This window comes from Phoxinus phoxinus (genome assembly GCF_949152265.1).
Source record: "Phoxinus phoxinus genome assembly, chromosome: 19".
NCBI classification, from domain to species: Eukaryota; Metazoa; Chordata; class Actinopteri; order Cypriniformes; family Leuciscidae; genus Phoxinus; species Phoxinus phoxinus.
In genome coordinates, this window is record NC_136894.1 from 2,034,725 (window position 1) to 2,054,531 (window position 19,807).

At 34.1% G+C, this 19,807-nt stretch overlaps 1 protein-coding gene across 1 annotated transcript in view; it reads left to right on the plus strand.

Annotated features, from left to right (window-relative positions):
• Window positions 1-9,066, plus strand: part of eif3hb (eukaryotic translation initiation factor 3, subunit H, b) — an 82,771-nt gene extending 73,705 nt beyond the window's left edge. The window contains exons 5-7 of the mRNA XM_079590234.1: window positions 1,437-1,557; window positions 5,728-5,860; window positions 8,075-9,066. Coding sequence (XP_079446360.1) covers window positions 1,437-1,557; window positions 5,728-5,860; window positions 8,075-8,172 — 352 coding nt within the window. The 3' untranslated portion in view covers window positions 8,173-9,066. The remainder of the gene's footprint in view (window positions 1-1,436; window positions 1,558-5,727; window positions 5,861-8,074) is intronic.
• Window positions 9,067-19,807: the final 10,741 nt, after the last annotated feature.

Consider the following 19,807-nt stretch of genomic DNA (forward strand, 5'->3'; position numbering starts at 1 on the left):
CGAACACACACGTTCACATCAGGCGATGTGTGTGTGTACATGTCCATGCATGATGAAGAGTCTGTACCCGCGGGATCTCACTTACACACATCCGTCCAGCGTTCTTCCACAAGATTAATGGAACATGCTGGCGAGGCTAATTTGTTGTTAACGGGGTTTACGGAGATCAGATAAACCGCTTTTGAAGACACTTCCCCCATTGGGCGGCTGTCCTGTTACACAATATAAATCTCATTCTACAGATACAGTGGAATCTGTTTTGCATATCACATGATGCATGCAAATGTTTTTTATGTATGCGGAATTGGATGAATTATTAATGAGGAATCATCTTTTTTTAAATTCTGTGTTATTATGTTGATGGTTAAGATGTGCTTTGATCATTTGACGTTCCCATAAGATTTTGATCTTTATGGTGTTGCCGAGACACTGGAAGAGTTTTACACTTCTGATCATTTATTCAAGAATTTGAACATATTGAGTAAGCAATATAGAAATTCAATATAATAATTTACTGAAATTATTAATTTTCCTAATCAGTATTTTTGTATTGTTTTCTGTTATCTGAGTTTTGTGCTGAAAACAAGGGGGGGAATAGTAATAAATTCATCATGTTTTAAGGATATTTAGATACGCTAAAAAATAAAACATTTGAGGTTAGTAAGATTGGAATCACACTAATAAATAACATAAGTATATATTTAAAAAAAAAAAAAATTTCTACAGGGTTCTTTGATATATACATATTGTATGTTTATACAGTATATGTATGTATATATATATATATATATATAATTATATTTAGTTATTAGAAAATTAATAGAAATTGTAATATAGTTTTTTTAATAAGTAGTTATTAATAGAAGATTAAGAATTAAGAAAATAAAATATATTAAAATACAAAGGAGTTATTTTTACACAATACACAAGTGTATTGTTAATTAAATAAATGCAACCATAAAAATTCAATTCTAAAACATAAAAAAATGTAAAATTCCAAAAAAAATACATAATTCTAAAACAAAAAATGTCAGTGTGGCTTTGATTATTGTAAAAAAAAAAAAAATTGTTAATGTCATTACACATCAAACATTTAGGGTGTTTGTAGCCTTGCTAAAACAAATCAGACAATAATATAAAGGTCACACTCTAAAAAATGCTGGGTTGTTTTAACCCAATTTTGGGTCAAATATGGACAAACCCAAACGTTGGATCAAAAATGCAATTAAACAATTTAACCCAACGGCTGGGTTTGTCCATATTTGACCCAAAATTGGGTTTAAACAACCCAGCATTTTTTAGAGTGGATGACCTGTGGACGTAAGTTTCTCCATAGCGTGTTACCCATAAAACAAATCCGTTAGTGTACTGTGTGTGTTCACTAAATAACAAGCACATGGATTATTTCCATTCTTCACCTGGTTGTTCCTCTGCAGTTCTCATCTGGAGAAGAGCCTGCAGATGCTGATGGACCGTGTGGACGACATGAGTCAGGACATCATCAAGTACAACAACCACTGCCGGAGTCTGAGCAAACAGCAGCAGCAGAAACACCAGGTGAACGCCGTCCCGCGCGCGCAGAGAGGGTGCTAGTGCTGACTAGCGGTGGCAATCTTGGTTTTATTCATCTTTTGAACTATCTTTTGGTTATTTGGTTTTTATATTTGTGACCCTGGACCACAAAACCAGTCACATTGGTACATTTTTTAAAATTGAGATGTATACATCATATGAAAGCTGAATAAATAAGCTTTCCATTGATCGATATTCCAATATTTGGTCGAGATACAACTATTGAAAATCTGGAATCTGAGGCAAAAAAATGTAAACATTGAGAAAATCAACAAAAGTTGTTCATTTATGTTCACGGTTGTGCTGCATTCACTCACAAAAATACATGTTTTATATATTTACGGTAGGAAATTTACTAAATATCTTCTTCATGGAACATATAATGTATAGTTGCTATTGCCACAGATATACCCGTGCGGCTCCAGACTGGGTTTGTGATCCAGGGTCACATATTTAGTTTTACTTTTGTTTTTTGTTTTTAAATATTGCTATTAGATTTAGGTATTCATTTCTGTTTTATTTATTTTTTATTTATTTCCATACTTCATACTTATTTCAGTTTATTGCCAAGGCAACATTTCTAATTTCTAATGAAAAATAAGTCATCATTTACTGGTGTTGTTCTAATGCTGATGCACTTCTTTCTTTTTCAGACCACAAAAGGAGATACAAAAAAATGTCCTGCTTAAAACACAAATATCAGAAAATGATCTCATGCGACACGAGTCGTATATATCCAAGGATACGATTATCCTGGAAATCCAACGTTCTCGTGAGAGCACAATTTGAATTTATAAAATAATATCATGCAAAAGTTTATTTATTTCAGTAATTCAACTTAAAAGGTGAAACTAATATATAATATAGACTCATTACATTCAAAGTGAGATATTTCAAGCCTTTATTTGTTATAATTTGGATGATTATGGCTTACAGCTTATGAAAACCTTTTCACAATATTCTCATTTTGAATTTGGGGTTTTCATAAGCTGCAAGCTTTTAAAATTATAACAAATAAAGGCTTGAAATATCTCACTTTGCATGTAATGAGTCTATATAATATATTAGTTTCACATTTTAAGTTGAATTACTGAAATAAATGAACTTTTGCATGATATTTCCAGTTTCTCCATATGGCTGAGAGATATTTTTGTAAAAAATCTCCTTTTGTGGTCCAAAAAAATGGTGTACGGCATTAGAACAACACCAGGGTGAGGAAATGAGGACTTCATTTTTTAAAATAGTTTTATTTTTATTTTTAGTTAACAATAATATCCCTGCTTTTAAGTAATGGGATTTTCACCTGGGCGACTGAAGAAACGGGCTAAAGAAAGGGAACGGAGACATCATGTGACGCTGATTCACACACACTTTTAAATCTTTGATGTTCTGGTTGGATGAGAGCTATCATAAGCATGTAAACGCTAGTTACTTTAATGGTAGCCTTGCTAGCGTGACGTCTGCTGCTGGGAAACAGGTTGTCACCACAGAGATGCTCACGCTGAACGAGCGGCTGATGAGGCTTGATGTTTCACTCTTGATGTTATTCTCTGACAGATATAATTATATCACAGTCGTAATTGATGAAACTGTGCGACTTAAACCCAGGAATTATCTCTGAGGCTATAATCAAAGCTTTGTTACGAAAACATAGGGTTGCACTTTGGAGGCTTGTTGGCAGTTTTAGCAATTAAACGATTTACTCTTAAATCAGTGTTTTAGTTGTTCATGCACAGTATAGACAATATAATGGGTGTTTCTAACTGTCAAGAAAAATTTGAATAATATTTCACCCCAAAATACAAAAATAGGAAATTTTTGCGTAAATCAATCTAAGAATACTTTGAAGTTTTTATTTTATTTATTTATTTTTTTATATTAAATGCATTTCCCCTCCATTCACCACCCAATTAATAAAAATAAATAAATACAAAATAAATTAATTTATACAAATGTACTAGATATTTTAATATTTAAAAATATTATTTAGATTTTTAATCTGCTCATTTGGTGCTAAAGTAACTTTTCTTCTTAAATAATTTTCAGTGCTATTAGAATAGAAAGTTCAAAAGAACATAATTTATTTGAAATATAAATCTTTTGTAACATCATAAATGTCTTTACTGTCACTTTTGATCAATTTAATGCATCCTTGCTGAATAAAAGTCGTATATTTACATTTTTTTAAAAATCGGTCCGACTCAAACTTGTATTTAAGTTGTTACTTTGTAAAGTACATAAATTAAGCTGATTTGAATTAACAAAATAAACAATTAAATCTTTTAATGGTCCTAGAAATAGTTTCCATATACACAAAGTAATATGATTTCTAATATATGTAAAGTAGGGATGCCCGATATATCGGTCACCATATCGGTATCGGCCGATATATGTTCATTATTAATGTTATCGTTATCGGCCCAATAAGAAAATTTGGTCGATATATTAAAGCCAATAAATAAATAAGTTTTCCTTCAGATGTGCACTGTTCAATATGATTAAAATATGATTGGAAAAAATAAAAAGTGCAACATTTGCAGCGCAAGTCTGTCATATAAACTACATAAAGTGATCATGAGAACATCATAATTGTGTGTTTGGGACGTGGCTTTTAATGCAGAGACTTTTGTTTTTGCGATCAGGCTCTCAAAAATGATACAAAATGTAGATTTATCGGCCAATATATCGGTTATCGGCTTTCAAATATAAAGAATTATCGGTTATCGGTATCGGCCAAAATTATAATATCGGTGCATCCCTAATTTAAATATAATTTTAGTGTGAAGTTTGAGGATCAGAGTTTTTGTTCATTTTCTAAAACTAGGCTGCAGATCTTGTCCAGTTTAAGCGAGAGTGTCTGGGTTCAGACTGACTCTATAAAGACGAGATTTATTGAGTGGCGGTGCATCAAGGTCTGTGCGGGACGAGAGACACGAGACGGTAATGGCCTTGCTCTGATGCCCTGAACTTCATGATTGATTGAAGAACACGCGACCTCCCAAACTCCTCTGATACCGCACTGACACAGCGGTCCTCTCTTTATTTACTCATTCCTTTAATCAGATCTAGTTCACTTCTCAGCTGCTTTTAAACACACCATCAGTCTTCTCTGTCACGGCCATCTTTAAAGCGGTCATCGGGTGCAAAATTCACTTTTATATGGTGTTTGCACATAAATATGTGTGGACACAACCACAATACAATGATACAAATCCATTCACTCCTTTTTTTTTATCCTCAAAAAGTCTAAACACTCAATAATCAAAACGTTTGGATTTTCTTTGCAATATGATGTCATATTGCTCATGCTCCGCCCACAACCGCTGACAGACTGTCCTGTATTAGCATATTCCCCCTATTAGCATATTCCCATATTAGCATATTCCCGCCCTCAGCCATTTGTATACTGTCTGCCAACTTCTGCTCCCAAGGATTTATTAAAATTAACAACGTTAATGTACGTCATTATCATTTAAAGAGACATGCACCTCATTATGATTTAAAGAGACATGCACCTCATTATCATTTAAAGAGACATGCACCTCATTATCATTTGAAGATACATGCACCTCATTATCATATAAAGAGACATGCACCTCATTATCATTTAAAGAGACATGCACCTCATTATCATTTAAAGAGACATGCACCTCATTATCATATAAAGAGACATGCACCTCATTATCATTTAAAGAGACATGCACCTCATTATCATTTGAAGAGACATGCACCTCATTATCATTTAAAGAGACATGCGCCTCATTATATTGAGACATGTACCTTATTATCATATAAAGAGACATGCACCTCATTATCATTTAAAGAGACATACACCTCATTATCATTTAAAGAGACATGCACCTCATTATCATATAAAGAGACATACACCTCATTATCATATAAAGAGACATACACCTCATTATCATATAAAGAGACATGCACCGAAACGGGTCGCTGTGAAAAGAGCTGTTTTCGAGGAGGTAAAAAGGGTGTTTTTTACACAACCATTGAGGAATTTTAAGCAAAGTATGTTACAAACTTTACATGAAGACCCTAAAGAATCACACCAACTTGTGGAAAATGGGCATCCGATGACCCCTTGAAGGTTCCCCTCAGGTTAAAGTGAATGACCGTTTGCTCTTCTTCATCCCTCAGTACGTTCAGAGACGCCAGCAGGAGAACACACAGAGACAGAGTCGAGGAGAACCTTCTCTTCCAGAGGAAGATCTGAGCAAGATGTTCAAGCCTCCTCAGCCTCCTCCACGCATGGACACGCTGCTCATCGCCAGTATGTGATCCTTCCTGCAAATCATACTTATATTTTTAAAAAAAATCTTATATTTAAATTTTTTTGGGGATTACTTTTTTATTGATTTTTCATAAAGAGGATCACATATAATTACCCAAAGGTTTCTTCACAAAAACAGAATAAAAATTGACCGTCTGAACATGTGTACCTGGTCAGAGCGGTAATAATTAAGCCACTAAGTTTACTGTAAATAAGGCTACTACGATTATGAGTGTATAATAGAAGTATTGCACCAACATGAGAGAGTTTAATCGCAATATTGCCAAAATCCCACAATAATCGCATTATGAGAGTGCACACTCATTGATTTACATTACAAGCACTCACAATTTCATTTAACTTTTTGTCTCTATAAATATCAGCATTTGCACTAAATTGCATATTTTTGCTCAGTTTGACTTCTGGATAAAATAGAGGTGTTTTATTTCTCCTTATTCTCACTATATCATATCAACTATTAAAGCCTGATATATTAAATATGATACTTGACACAAAACACTTTTTGTCTTAAGGTTCAATAAACTGTACCTTAAAATATATATACAGGTGAAACTTGAAGAATTTGAATATTGTGCAAAAGTTAATTTATTTCAAGAATTCAACTTAAAAGGTGAAACTAATATATTATATAGACTCATTACATGCAAAGTGAGATATTTCAAGCCTTTATTTGTTATAATTGTGATGATTATGGCTTGAAGCTTATGAAAACCTTTTCACAATATTCTAATTTTGAATTTGGGGTTTTCATAAGCTGTGAGCCATAATCATCAAAATGATAACAAATAAAGGCTTGAAATATCTCACTTTGCATGTAATGAGTCTATATAATATATTAGTTTCACCTTTTAAGTTGATTTACTGAAATAAATTAACTTTTGCACCATATTCTCATTTTTCGAGTTTCACCTGTATTTATTCCTTCTATTATTTCCCATGTCAGGCTTCACAGGGATAAGTAGAAGGATATAATGTTCATAAAGTGGATGATTAGCCAGATCTCTGGTCTTGAGCGATGCGAGACGTCCCAGCACAGCGTTAACATCTCCTCATTTCTTCTCATTTGGATCTGAAAAGCTTTGGATTGTCCCCGTTTTCTCTCCCGTGGAGTTGAGATGGAAGTTGTTATTTATGAGGATCATTACAGAGGCCTTGCCAGAGACTGATTTAGAGCTATTGTTTGTAAGTTGTATATTGTAGATCAGAGTGTTATGTGTCTGTTGGACTTTATGTAGATGTTATGTAACTCTAGCGCTCTGCTGTTTCACATTCTCAATCTTCAGCCTTTGAAAAGGATTATATGGGAAGTATTTGCAATTTTTCAGATTTTTTGGGGATGTTTTATGCAACATGTCAATTTTGTACATGAGTTAAATTCACAAGTTTTGATGCAAGCTTGATCTAATTATGATTATTTGAGGTAACGGCACCAATCACAAATGTGACCCTGGATCACAAACCCAGTCTGGAGCCGCACGGGTATATCTGTGGCAATAGCAACTATACATTGTATGGGTCAAAATTATACATTTTTCTTTTATGCCAAAAATCATGAGGATATTAAGATCATGTTCCATGAAGATATTTAGTAAATTTCCTACCGTAAATATATAAAACATGTATTTTTGTGAGTGAATGCAGCACAATCGTGAACATAAATGCACAACTTTAAAGGAGATTTTCTCAATGTTTACATTTTTTTGCTATTCAGATTCCAGATTTTCAATAGTTGTGTCTCGACCAAATATTGTCCTATCATAACAAACCACACATCAATTATTTATTCAGCTTTCAGATTATGTGTAAATCTCAATTTCATGTGCACATGTGCGTTAAGTGCTCAAATAGTCCTTTATCCTAATTTTAAACGGTGTCATTGTCGGTAAATAGTCAAATTTTAGCTGATTCTGCCATTTATACCAAGAAAAAGGTGCAAAATCTTTAAAAGCACTTCTTTCATCAGAAGTCAGTTCATGTTTGTGGGATATCACACATGATTTGCCCATATGGTAGAAATCACATTAGAGTTCGGTCGCATTACATTATCTGAGTCTCTTCACAACCGCCTCAGTTTCTCTGTTTTTTTTTAAACTCTAGATTTATTTCTCCTCACTTTTCTTCTCACTCAACTAAACTACAGTGTTTATTTACCTTGTTTAAACATTTTTGAATGTTCCCCCATCTACTCTTCAGGTCAAATCAACACGTACTGCGAGACCATTAAGGAGTTCACGTCTCAGAACCTGGGGAAGCTGTTCATGGCCGACGCTCTTCAAGGCCCGAGCGGCTAGAGGAAGATGCTCCAGAGTCCTCCCTTCCCTTTACAGTACTTCTGCTCATTTCAACTTATTCAATTGGTTTGATGTTTTTATTTTCACATTACCAGACCAAAACCCAAGTATAAGCTTAAAGGGATCGTTCACCCAGAAATGTAAACTCTGTCAGTGATTCCTCTTCCTCATGTTGTTCCCCGTCAGACTTTCCTTCATCTTCAGAACACAAATGAAGATATTAGTGATTAAATCTATGAATTTATGAAATCGTTCCAAAGGTCAGTTTCTCTTTCATGCTGACTACTTAATGTTTTATTTTTCATTCAATAGATGTTTTGTGTGTGTGTGTGTGTGTGTGTGTGTTTGTGTGTGTGTGTGTGTGTGTGAATGAGGGAAAAAGATTCCCTTGTTTTAACTAATGCGATTGGATGATGCTTTTGAAAGCGTCACTAGTTGCATGTTAACTTGCAAAATATGGGCTGGAATTGAAAATAACAGGATATTTTTGGGATGTTTCCTGCAATTGATGTTTTTGTGGTTATTTATGAGTTATTTATTGAACTACCAACTGTTCTTGGTAAGTCTGCTGGGTAATGGACGAAAGGTTCATTTTAAACTGTCCTAGAAATTAAAGAGCGCACATTTAAAGGGATAGTTCACCCAGAAATATAAACTCTGTCAGTGATTCCTCTCCTCGTGTTGTTCCCCGTCAGACTTTCCTTCATCTCCAGAACACAAATGAAGATATTAGTGATTAAATCTGAGCGCTGTCTCACTCCTCCATAGGCTTCTGTTGTAATTGAAACTTGCCGGCCCAGAAAGTTAGTAAAGACGATGTTTAAAATAGTCCGAGTGAGTGACTACAGCGGCTCAACCTTCAGTTTATCAAGCGACCGGAATACTTTTGTGCGCAAAAAAAAATAAAAAAAATAATGACTTTATTCAACTCTTGGTGTTCTTCTCGTTGTACGTCAGACCGGAGGCTCACTATTGGCCAGCATCTCACGCATCATCACACACATGACCAGCGTCAGCCAATAGTGAGCCTCCGTTCTGACGTACAACGAGAAGAACATCAAGAGTTGAAAAAAAAAATGTTGTTGTTATTATTTTTTTTGCGCATAAAAAGTATTCTGGTCGCTTGATAAACTGAAGGTCGAGCCGCTGTAGTCACTCACTCGGACTATTTTAAACATCGTCTTTACTAACTTTCTGGGCCGGCAAGTTTAAATTACAATTAAGTCAGGTTATTTTATTTAAGCGTGTACAGTAAAAGAGATGATATGTGGACCAATGTATCTGTCAATAATGTGTGAAAAGAGATTTGGTAATAAATTGGATCGTGTCTAGTTTGTGTCTTGACGTTCTCATTGAAGAGAGAGATGTGTCTCTCGATCCAGCGCTGAAGGAATATGAGATATTATGTTTGAAGCCCTATGATTTTTCCACTTGCCTTATTGATATAGTCCTTCTTCTGTCTCTGTGTAATCTCTTTGCTAATGGTAATTCGACACCACTCTTTTTCTTTCTCTTCACGGCTCCTACGTTTATGGACCCCGTGCAGAAAAATGTTTAGCCTTTAAAAAAAAAAGTGAATAATTTATCTATGTTATGAAAATATCTATAAAGATATGCTTGTATGAATAAATATCTTATAAATACATTTTCTTATCTTTATTTTATAATATTATATAAAAAGATTATGAAAAAACAGTTATATATATATATATATATATATACACATCCATACATGCAATACATTTTTTTTCTTATTTTTCATTTTTTTTTACTTTCTTTTTTCTCTTTTTTATAATCTTTATTAAAAAATAAATCATAAACATATTTTCTGCATTTAAACTTTAAACTGTATTTTACACTATTTCTGCTCAATTTTAAGGGCCTTTAAAAACTTTGATAACAGTTTTATCAAATTTTTGATACAATTTTTTTTTTTTACCGTAAATACTCTAAGAAAAGTCGGTAACACTTTACAATTTCATAAGTTAGCTACCTTACTTAACATAAATTAAGAATTAACTTCTTTAGCATTAATTAATCTTAGTTAATATTAATTTCAACATTTACTAATACATTATTACAATCAAAAGTTGTATTTATTAACATTAGTGAATGCACTGTGAACTAACAATGAACAGCTGTATTTTTATGAACTATAACATTAACAAAGATTAATAAATACTGTAACAAATGTATTGTTCATCGCCAGTTCATATTAGTTAATATGTTAACAAATGAAACCATATTGTAAAATGTTAACGAAAAGTGTTAATTATAATTTTAAGAGCAAATTTGGGAACGGAAAACAGGAAAAATTTGATAATTAAACGTCATAATGAAATAAATGATGAGCGAGCGACTCGTTTAAAGACTAACATGTGAGTTTTATATATATTTTGTAAAGTTTAAATCACGTTTTTTTACAGTAATTAGCATGTTACCTTCTCCTTCTCATTCATACGATATTCACTCCTAAAAAGGTCCTAAATGAGATTTTATAACTCTGACTTTATGAACAGGGACTAGTTTGTCTCACCAGGGCTTGAAGTCTTATTTCCAGGCGTTGACAGATTTTGAATCTGACTGATTCGGTCAGAAATCACACTCTAATTATGTTAAATGGGAAAGGAGCAATTTTCGGGATCAACTCAGTCAGGCCCTTTTGTACGGGCCATTGTGTTCTTTCAGCCGAATATGTAGGGAACAGTTATAATTACAGTACAGTGTTATAACCCTGTCAGTTTACACCAGGAGTCTGGATCTGGACGATCATTTCAAACCCACTGTTCCCAGTTGCAGAGCGACGCCGAGACGTTTTCCGCCCACAAGCTAGCGCTACAGTCATTAGCCTTCACAGAATGTATTTTTACATTTATTTCCACTTCACTTCAGGTGATTAAAGCAGATAAACCATGACAATAAAACTCTTGAACTCCAGCCGCTCTGATGGATGATTGCGAAGAGTTTCAGTCGTAATTGCAGCGATGAGCTTTTGACATGGAACGACGTGCCCAGCCTTTCAAAGAGCGGTGTGTGTTCCAGCGTGCCATTAAATCCCAGATGCATGAACACATCAAATAAAACGCTGAAAAGTTGTAGTTTTTACTGCCCTTTTCTACCTTATATGTCACTTTCTGCAGATGAACGACAGTAATCGCACTTATAGACCCTCGTAATTAAATACTGTATGCTATCATGATGGAAATTATTCCATTTATGGACTCAAGGATACAGGTAAAAGTAAAAGATACAGCTAATGACAAATGCTATAAATGATCATCTTTTTAATTGATAAAGAAAGTCAGGGGTCTCATCATGACTGTCGTCTTTTCAGGCACTTAAAGTATATTTTTTTACAATTAAAGCATCAAATATTCATGTTTTCCATGTTCATTTCAAAATGTGTTTATAAAATCGATTTTCAGTCATAGGCTACTTTAGATTAGCGTCCAATCCTCACGATTAACTAACTATTATACGACTTTTGCCTCAATAAACTCCTAATAACTGCTTATTAATAGTTAGTAAGGTAGTTGTTAAGTTTAGGTATTGGGTGATTATGCGATGTAGAATATGGTCATGCAGAATAAGGTATTAATATGTGCTTTATAAGTACTAATAAACCGTTAATAATATGCATGCTAATAAGCAAGTTAATAGTGAGAATTGGACCCTTAACTAAAGTGTTACCCAATTATTTTATATAAAAAAGTGTATTTTCTGGTAAAAGAGCATTTTTTCGAGGACAATTCCATCTTATATAAATGCTCATTTCAGAATTCATTTGAAGTTTTCTCATTATATCATGGAATTGATAACCTATGCATCAAGTATTTACCCAACCGTATGTTTAAAGGGCCGTTGTATTTCCCTGGCGGTTAATCTAGAGTTTAGCTATCCTGACTCCTCACTGGTGATGATCTGCAGTAATGGAGGGATGAATGTCTCCCTGAAGCCTCATTGATCTGCGTGTGTGAGTGTGTGTGTGTGTGTGTGTGAGCGGCTCAGAAGACATTGATTTGAGAAGCACTAGTAGCGGAGCTGCTCATTATAGTTTTCTTTGAACACTGCATTGTGTTTGTTTTAGGCTGGTATCCGGAGGTCCTGCAGCTTTTGTTCTATTATTGATGAAGTCCCACTTGTTTCCACACTCTTGAGGGCGTTTGCTCCACAGGACGGCAGGAGAAGCTGTTTGATGTGTGTGTTAGTTGCACCTGCTTTTAAAGGCAATACGGTAAGAGGCCGCTCTTCACTTTAACTGTTAGTGGCAATTTCCATGAATATACCCTGGCGTCCCATTACTACTATTTTTTTAAGCCTTTTTGTTTTGTTTCCGCCACAGAATAAAACATTTTAAAAGACAATTGAGACTTTATATCATGCAATTCTGACTTTAAATCTCGCAATTGCTATTTTTTCCACACAATTCTCACTTTAAATCTCGCAATTACGCTTTTTTCACGCAATTCTGACTTTAAATCTTGCAATTGCGACTTTATATCACGCAATTCTGACTGTAAATCTCGCAATTGTGACTATATCACACAATTCTGACTTTAAATCTCGCAATTACGCTTTTTTCACGCAATTCTGACTTTAAATCTTGCAATTGCGACTTTATATCACGCAATTCTGACTGTAAATCTCGCAATTGTGACTATATCACACAATTCTGACTTTAAATCTCACAATTACGCTTTTTTTCACGCAATTCTGACTCTAAATCTCGCAATTGCGACTTTATATCATGCAATTCTGACTTTAAATCTCGCAATTCTGACTTTATATCATGCAATTCTGACTTTAAATCTCGCAATTGCGACTTTATATCACGCAATTCTGACTTTAAATCTCGCAATTGCGACTTTATATCGCAATTCTGACTGTAAATCTCGCAATTGTGACTATATCACGCAATTCTGACTTTAAATCTTGCAATTGCGACTTTATATCACGCAATTCTGACTTTAAATCTCACAATTGCGACTTTATATCACGCAGTTCTGACTTTAAATCTCGCAATTGCGACTTTATATCACGCAATTCTGACTTTATATCTCGCAATTGCGACTTTATATCACGCAATTCTGACTTTAAATCTCGCAATTGAACTTTATATTATGCAATTCTGAGAAAAAAAGACAGAATTGTGAGATAAAAGTTTAGTTTTTTTTGTTTTTGCGGAAACAACCGTCCATAGAGATCGGTCAGACTATTATTTAACAAAATTAAATGGGCTATATGTAAGAATTTTCACGTATTAATCACGTTTTTTTTGCCAATGTGTGAACAGCTTATAACGTAACGTAAAACGCGAGACCTTCCCTAACTCCCTAGGTATCTATGAAAGCTTGTAGACTGAGTCGGGTCATTTTTTGGGGTCATTTTCAGGGTCATCTCCTGATCCTATTTTGGAAAATGCCTCTTAGTAAAGAATAAAAATGGCCAATTTTCAGCCATTTTCAGCCTTTATCCTGTTAATGCTCGGCCCTTGATTCCGAGAAGCCTCAAATAATGGTGCGTTTTAGACAGGAGGTCATCAAAAATATATCTTTTTGTTTTACGAGGAAGCAATGTCAAGATGTTCTTTGAAACCACAATGGTCACTCGGCTTCCTCTTGACGAAACATAGAGCCACACTAAACCCACATAAATGCAGGGCTGGCTGTTCTCGAACTGAAAACTCAGACGAAACTGAGCCCTTGAAAAGTTTCGAGAGTAGCTATCCGGTACAATGCTTGCCACAGTTTTCTTTAAACAGGAAATTCCTACTTTTCCACTCTAATATAGGTTCTGTAATGAGTACCTGTCTATAGTATACTCACTCACCCGGTCTTGATAACTCACACTTTTCCCTGTGTTTAGTTTGGCGAGATGAACGCTTGAACCGTGTCTCTGGCCCTTCGAATATATATATATATATCAAGAAATAAACTAATTATACATTCTGATGTCAGTTCTGCATTTAGTTTGGAGAATGTTCTTTTTGTCAGGTGTTCCTCATTAAGCTCATTTTAAACTTGTTATGTGGATTTAACAAATTACGTGTGCTCGTAAATGTCATTTTCTATTAATTGAGTGCTTGTTATCTGTGAACACCTGTACATAATAACCTGTTATTAAAATAGCTTGAGGGGGAAAAAAGCTTTCAATAGCTTTTGAAAAAGCTTCAGACTGAATACAGAGCAAGCAAAGTTCGAAATGATGGCGCGCATGGCAAATAATTGCAAATGCTATTAACCTAAAACCCATTTAAACTCGTACTAATATTGCACTCTGTAAACTGATAGAGCTAATAAGCTAATGTTCGTTCTCAGTGTTTTATCAGTAGTTTTCCAGTACAAATATCTAAACATTCTTAACTGTTCGATTTCTGTGTACACCCTTTATGCTTCGGGTCAAATTGACCCTAATTGGATTCAATACAATTCCTCAAAAATCACACTATGAAAAACAACAAAGATTCAGGTACAAATTGTAAACTTGTAAAAAAATCAATATTTGTCAAACATAAAAAAAAAATGAACATATAATTTATGAAAATGTTTTTTAACCAGTTTTGTTTTGACAAAATTTGATTATTATTGATTAACATACTGTTTTTTTTTTTTTTTTTACATTTTATGCTTAGAACATCATAACTGAACAATTAAATGTAGCTGTATAATGAAAATAATGTTAACTTTTCCTAAGTTGGCTCAACTTTTGTTTTGTAGACTCATTTCATAAAGTCAAGAAGTTACTTCTGACATGATGATCACACAGCAAGTGTGTGTTTTCTGCATATGAATTTCTTGCACTTCACACACGGTGCTGGTTTTGCTCTCGCACACCTCACATCACAAGTGCCCTGCCATACATAACATACATGTTTTTATTTTGTGTCTGTACAGTTTCTTTTGAATAGCTGCCTATGAGGGTCAAATTGACACGAACGTAACAGTAATTTTGTTTGTATATGTCAAAACACATCAGCATGCTGAAACTTTGCATGGATGTTCATGATGATAAATGAGAAAAAGTCACAAAATATCAAGAAAAAAAAAAAGGTTTAAAATTATTTCAGGAAGCTTGAAAAAATAAATTATAGCTAATTTTTACAATCTGTGGCTGACAAAACATTTTTTTGTTTTGAAATAAGTATGGAAAAGCTAATTTTTTAGCTTCATAAGGTAGTAAAAAGCCACAATAACAAAATATAACCAATAAATGTTATTATTTTGGGTTGGTACAGTTGCCTTAAAATATGCCTTAACAGAGCGTTAAAATATGTGGGTCAAATTGACCCGCGAACATCACGAACGTAATAGTAATTTTGTTTGTATATGTCAAAACACATCAGCATGTTGAAACTTTGCATGCATGTTCATGATGATAAATGAGAAAAAGTCACAAAATATCAAGAAAAAAAACATATAGGTTAACCAGTATTTCCAACAACTAGAAAATCGAAACGGGTCAAATTGACCCACAACATAACACAAGGGTTAAATCAAAGATACAGAAGCAAAATAATTGTTTTCTCAAAGAATGATAAAAAGTAAGTGATGTTTAAAACATAATGTCCAGCAATAGGGTCTGAAAAATCATTTTAAGGGGGAACTAGATTTTTCTTACTCTACTGGCAGATATTTTTTCTTGTTTTAAGTGGAAAGTCTCTTTCACTTTTTTACAGAAAATAAAATATGCTTTTTTTTAAGTATCTTGATTTAAGAATGTTTAGATAACTTGTACTGGAAAACAAGTAAAAAATTCTGAGAAAGAAACTCATTTTTTTGTGCAGTGTTTGACTTAGTTATTTTCTTTAGTAACAAAGTTTTATATGTAACTATTTCTAGACCTTGTACAGAATGTCAAATACCATATAAGTCAATTAAATATGAATAAATGTACAAGTATGTTATAGTTACCATCTCTTGGTCATTTACAGTAATAGTCATTTGTTCAATTTAGTATTTAAAAGAGAGCATTTAAGAAAAGTATTTCTGTCCAAAAACAAAACAAGGAAAATCTCGGGTAACATCTACATGAATAAAACATTGCATGAAATTAAGTTATGTAAATTTAAGTATTTTTTTCATTTCTCAAGCATATTTAGCCATATTTTAAGTATTACACTAAATGTTATAAACATGAGTTGTGGTTTTGGAGAATTCTGGTTGGGTTCAGGGTAACAAGAACTGAAGTGTTTGCTGGTAAAGCCACAGTTATGAGCTCATATAGTTCTGATGTAAACATTACAGCGGCTGGCGTTCTCTGATGGAAATGTGCATTATACACGCTGACTTTACACAGGATTGATAAAACATTGCTGGTTCATCCATTGGCATTTGCTTAACTCTCTTATCTGTAAGTTCAACTCATGCGTGACGCTTTAGTCAGATTAATATGCATATAACGTGTTGTAGGAGAACATGTGGGTGAAAGATTTCATGTATGAATCATTTTAGTCGACCTTTGAAGGGCAAGATAAAACTTAATGATTCAAACTTAAAACATGAATATGTTCAGGCTGGATGAATAGCGTCCAGATGCTCCAGTGTCGGTGGAAATCTATTACAGCGCTCATTTCCTTGTACAGTAACTGGTTTTGCAAAGTGTATCCCAGGGACCAAAATTATTAAAATATCTGTATTGAGCATAAAATCCAATTGGAACAGATTTTTACATTAGCACTGAACTGAAGAAAAAAGAGGTAACTTTAGTTTAGGCTCCAATTCTCACTATTAACTTGCTTATTAGCATGCATATTACTCGGATATTTGTTATTATAAAGCATATATTAATGCCTTATTCTGCATGATCATATTCTACATCCCTTAATCCACCTAATACCTAAACTTAACAACCTTATCAATAAGCACTTATTAGGAGTTTATTGATGCAAAGTTTAGTTATTTGTGAGAATTGAACCCTAAACTAAAGTATGACCAAATACATACAATTAATTTATTTTAAGAATAACATCTTAAGAATAATATTCAATGCCAATGAACGAGAGATGCTTTTAAACACTCTCATGACATCGAATAATAATTTATACATCAAAACACAGTAAAATATATCATTCAAAACATATTTTCTCACCAAGAATACATTTATTTGATCAAAATGGCAGTAAAAACAGCAATATTGTGAAATATGATTAAATAACTTTTTTTACATTTGAATGCAGGAATTTATATCCTGTGATCAAAGCATCATCACTCCAGTCTTCAGTGTCACATGATCCAAACATTTCTGATTATTATACATTTTTATCAGAATTCTTTGATGTATTGAAAGTTCATTGTTTTGTAACAATATAAAAGTCTTTACGGTCACTTTTACTTTTGATGCATTTAATGCATCCTTGCTGAATACAAGTATGATTTCTTTAACACAAAAAAATACTTTGGTAACACTTCACAATAACGTCGCATTTGTTAACATTATTTAATGTATTAACTAACTTACAACGAGCAATACATTTGTTACAGTATTTATTAATCTTTGTTAAAATTAGTTAATAAAAATACAGCTGTTTGTTCATGTTAGTTCAGTGCATTAACTAAGTATTGTTAATTCTTAGGTAGTTAACTAATGAACCTTATTGTAAAGTGGGTTATACTTTATTTTAAGGTGTCATTGTTACAGTGTAATTATATATTTAAGTACTGAGTAATATTAATTAAATGCACGTACTTACTGTTGGGTTAGGGTTGGATTAGGATTTGGTTGAGGGTTAGTTGCATGTAATTATGCATAATTTACTGTTATTACTACAGTAAGTACATGTAACATATGTAACAAGGACACTGTAAAATAAAGTGTTACCGTAAAGTGTTACCAATATTTTGAAATGACAGTGTAACTGATTTTGCACAAATATCGGTAACACTTTATTACAGTGTTCTTGTTACCTTGTTATCTAACAATGACACCTTAAAATAAAGTGTAACCCAAATGCAATCATGTTCTCTGTGGTTCTCCTGCTTTTTAATATGATCTTTCTTGATATCTTTGAAAACTGAAACGACAGCGGCGGCTGCTAAACGTGCTTTTGAGGAAAGACGCGTCTCTTTCGGATCCGGAGCCTCCATGAGGAAATAAGGATTCTGTGTTGTGAACGGCATTGAGCTTGTCCGATGTTAATGCCCGCGGACAGGCCTGAGATTAGAGCTGGGCAGAAGGTGTGTGAGAGCGGGGCCTGTGTTCGGGACGGAGGAGGATATTGATGATGGCTCGGGAGGTAATGACATAGGCTTTAGTGCAGGTCAGAGGGATCAGCTAATGAAGACTTATGTGTGGAGGAGAGGAAAGCATTACTTCAAATCAATGCCGCCTAAGACCGAGCGCCTGATAACCTTGCTGCAGAATTAGCCGGCGGACCGTAAATTGTGAGAGGAAACGCCTCTGACCTCTCATGCAAAACACAGACTCACACACACTCTCTCTAAGTCCTCCGCTGGCCAAGTGCTGTCGATATTGAAATAAGCCCGAGCAATTTGTTTTAAGAGGATGATACAGCGGAGGATGGAATTAACGAGGCAAGTCTCCTGTGTGTACGTGGACGAGCTTTAGCTTCGTTTAAGAGGAGGAAAATCTTTATCAGTGCATGCGGGCGCTGGACAGGAGATCTCGAGCCGCGTCAGCAATCTCCCGTGGCGTGACATGCTGGAGTTCATTTAATGCTACTTTTTAATACTTCCTCTTCTATATGAAAGTCAGTAATTCTCACACTACACTACACAAGGGAAGTGCAAAAAGCAATCAAATAAAAAAATGTGATAGATGCTTTCCTTTACACTCTGTGGTCTTAAAGGAGAACTCCGGCGCAAAATGAACCTTTGGTCTAATTACACATTGTTACCTAGTCAACCGTTATCTGAGATTTGTTTTCATGATTATCGAATGTAAATAGTTTTATCTCTAAAAACAGTTTAGCCTATAACGCTAGTATAACGCTAGTATATAGGGCATAGAGTAATGCCAAATAAAAAAAAGCTTGTTAATACCACTAACAAGGCTCAAAATAGCCCCACACTAACACGGTAGCATAATGAGGGTCCCTACATGCAAACCGAAGCATTGAGAACTTTGACAGTGTCCAGACAGTTTAATAAGAAGATATTTTATACATACAGTCAACTTCACGTATACAGGCAGAAGCCATCTTTGAAAAACAGACTCGATCAGTCAATCAACGAACGCCGATCCAAGTGCGCTGGACCATATGAGATTCTACACAGTTCAGCGCACTGGGATTAAGATTATGTGTAGTTATCTTCTAGTCATTGATTAGCACATTCGGTCATGATAATCTATAAATCGTGTTCAGGGGGCGGGGTTTATGTAAATTCTAGGGTTGGTGATGTCACTAAACCGGGAGGAATGTTGTGTAGTTCCTACCAGCCGTTTGTTGTAGTCAATTTCTTTAAAATAAAATATCTCCCTTTGCTTTGAACTTTGAGCGTTGTAACTTTGCAGATGTTGTTTATGATTTAACAGCAACATTACACTCTAACTACAGTTAGAAAAGTCAAATCATATTCAACCAGCCCTTTAATACTGTGAACTACTATTTTAACAAGGGGTTTTCACCTACTATGTAGTAGGGAAGTATGCAATTTCAGATGCACAGTTGCTTTTTTAC